The sequence below is a fragment of the Alternaria postmessia genome (assembly GCF_024291825.1).
Source record: "Alternaria postmessia strain BMP 2775 chromosome Unknown scaffold_437, whole genome shotgun sequence".
Taxonomy (NCBI): domain Eukaryota; kingdom Fungi; phylum Ascomycota; class Dothideomycetes; order Pleosporales; family Pleosporaceae; genus Alternaria; species Alternaria postmessia.
The window spans coordinates 1-1,361 of NW_026260510.1; the positions used below are offsets into that span (position 1 = coordinate 1).

The window sequence follows — 1,361 nt, forward strand, 5'->3', positions numbered from 1 at the left end:
GAGACTGCCAGAATGATCGTCAGAGGCTGGTTGGCGGGAACTGAGCAGCTAGAGAAGAGCGTTGGCATGTCGCTGATTCTATGGTCGATACTCTTCCAAAAGAAAAGTCGGGATTCTCGCTTTCGAGATCGAAAAATGTTTCGTAGAGACGACGATATCGAGCCTGTCCTTTACAATAGTTACTTATCAAAGTCAAGAAATTCGGCACATCATCGTGGGACCTCAAGGCAGTTGCCTCAGACCAAAAGTATGGAGATGCAGTGGCACGAGCAATGCAACAAGCGATGTCGCATAACTTCTCGATCTGCAGCGTTGTTAGTTGAAGTTTGGCACAACTGATAGGCGAAACGTAGCGGGTGTGTAAGTAGAGGAGCGAACATGCCCGTTTGGCTCGTCAGGACATAGACGTCAGAGACAGACGTTACATAGTGTGGCGCTAGTGCGAGAGAAATAGTACAGAGATTGTTCCGGCGATAGACGGAGGGCTAGAGCACAGACGATCTCGAGATTTGGGGGTAACATCCCAAAGAATAGGAAACTACTAACCAGTTCTACCTCGTGGACCAGCTTGGCTTGTTCGAGATACTGAGGTACAATAGTGAGAAGGTCCAGGGGGGTCTCAATCAGATGTTGGGATTTGAAGATAACGTGGTCAGACACGCTGCTAACAAGGATCTGGTCGTTGCTCAATTGCCAGGCTTGCGATCGAAGCCATTGTTGTGTAATGCGGATTTGAACTTCTTGGGCCTCTGTGCACTCGAAATATGCGGGGACGGCCTCTAGCAGCTGGACTTGGACTTGCGTAATCCATGCAGCGCTTGCATGTGTGTTAGGCACTCGATTCCAGAGGTTGACGAATCTGTTGTCGATGATCTTGAACATGTTAATCATGACTTCCAGTTTAATGGAAATGGTTTGATCAGAGGAAACCTCGTCCATAGAAGGCGGGCGGATGGTTGGATGTAAGGAGATTGTGCGATGTTTGTGTACCGCATAAGTCCTATAGACAATTAGCAGAGAGCGCTGGGAAAACACGTTGACTTGTAGTTGTACCTTTCGGCTATGAAGAGGAGCCAGTACAGAACTCGTTTGCTGAAAACATCGAGCGGATCATGTTGATAAGTCTCCTCGTCATGCATACGAGGTACCTGTGCTTGTGTGGTTGCTTCACGGAGGTATGTCCATGCTATGTTCTCGCGCGCTAGTCTGAAGTAGCAGCCGCTGTAAAACCACCATGTGAGCACACTGTAGTGGGTGGGGCTCTCCTGGTGAACGTAGCCTTGTCGCACGCGAACCGACTCTTCCAGTAAGATTAGACCGATGCCAACGTTTGACATGGGGGCCATTTCTGGACGTGGTAG

The 1,361-nt window shown here is 49.2% G+C and overlaps 1 protein-coding gene across 1 annotated transcript; it reads right to left on the reverse strand.

Moving 5' to 3' along the window:
• Positions 1–539: 539 nt before the first annotated feature.
• On the reverse strand, positions 540–939 carry J4E82_011737 (uncharacterized protein; the record flags this gene model as incomplete). Its single annotated transcript, XM_051737928.1, has 1 exon — positions 540–939. A coding segment is annotated over one exon (400 nt), but the record flags the coding sequence as incomplete, so codon positions are not given.
• Between the last annotated feature and the right edge of the window lie 422 nt (positions 940–1,361).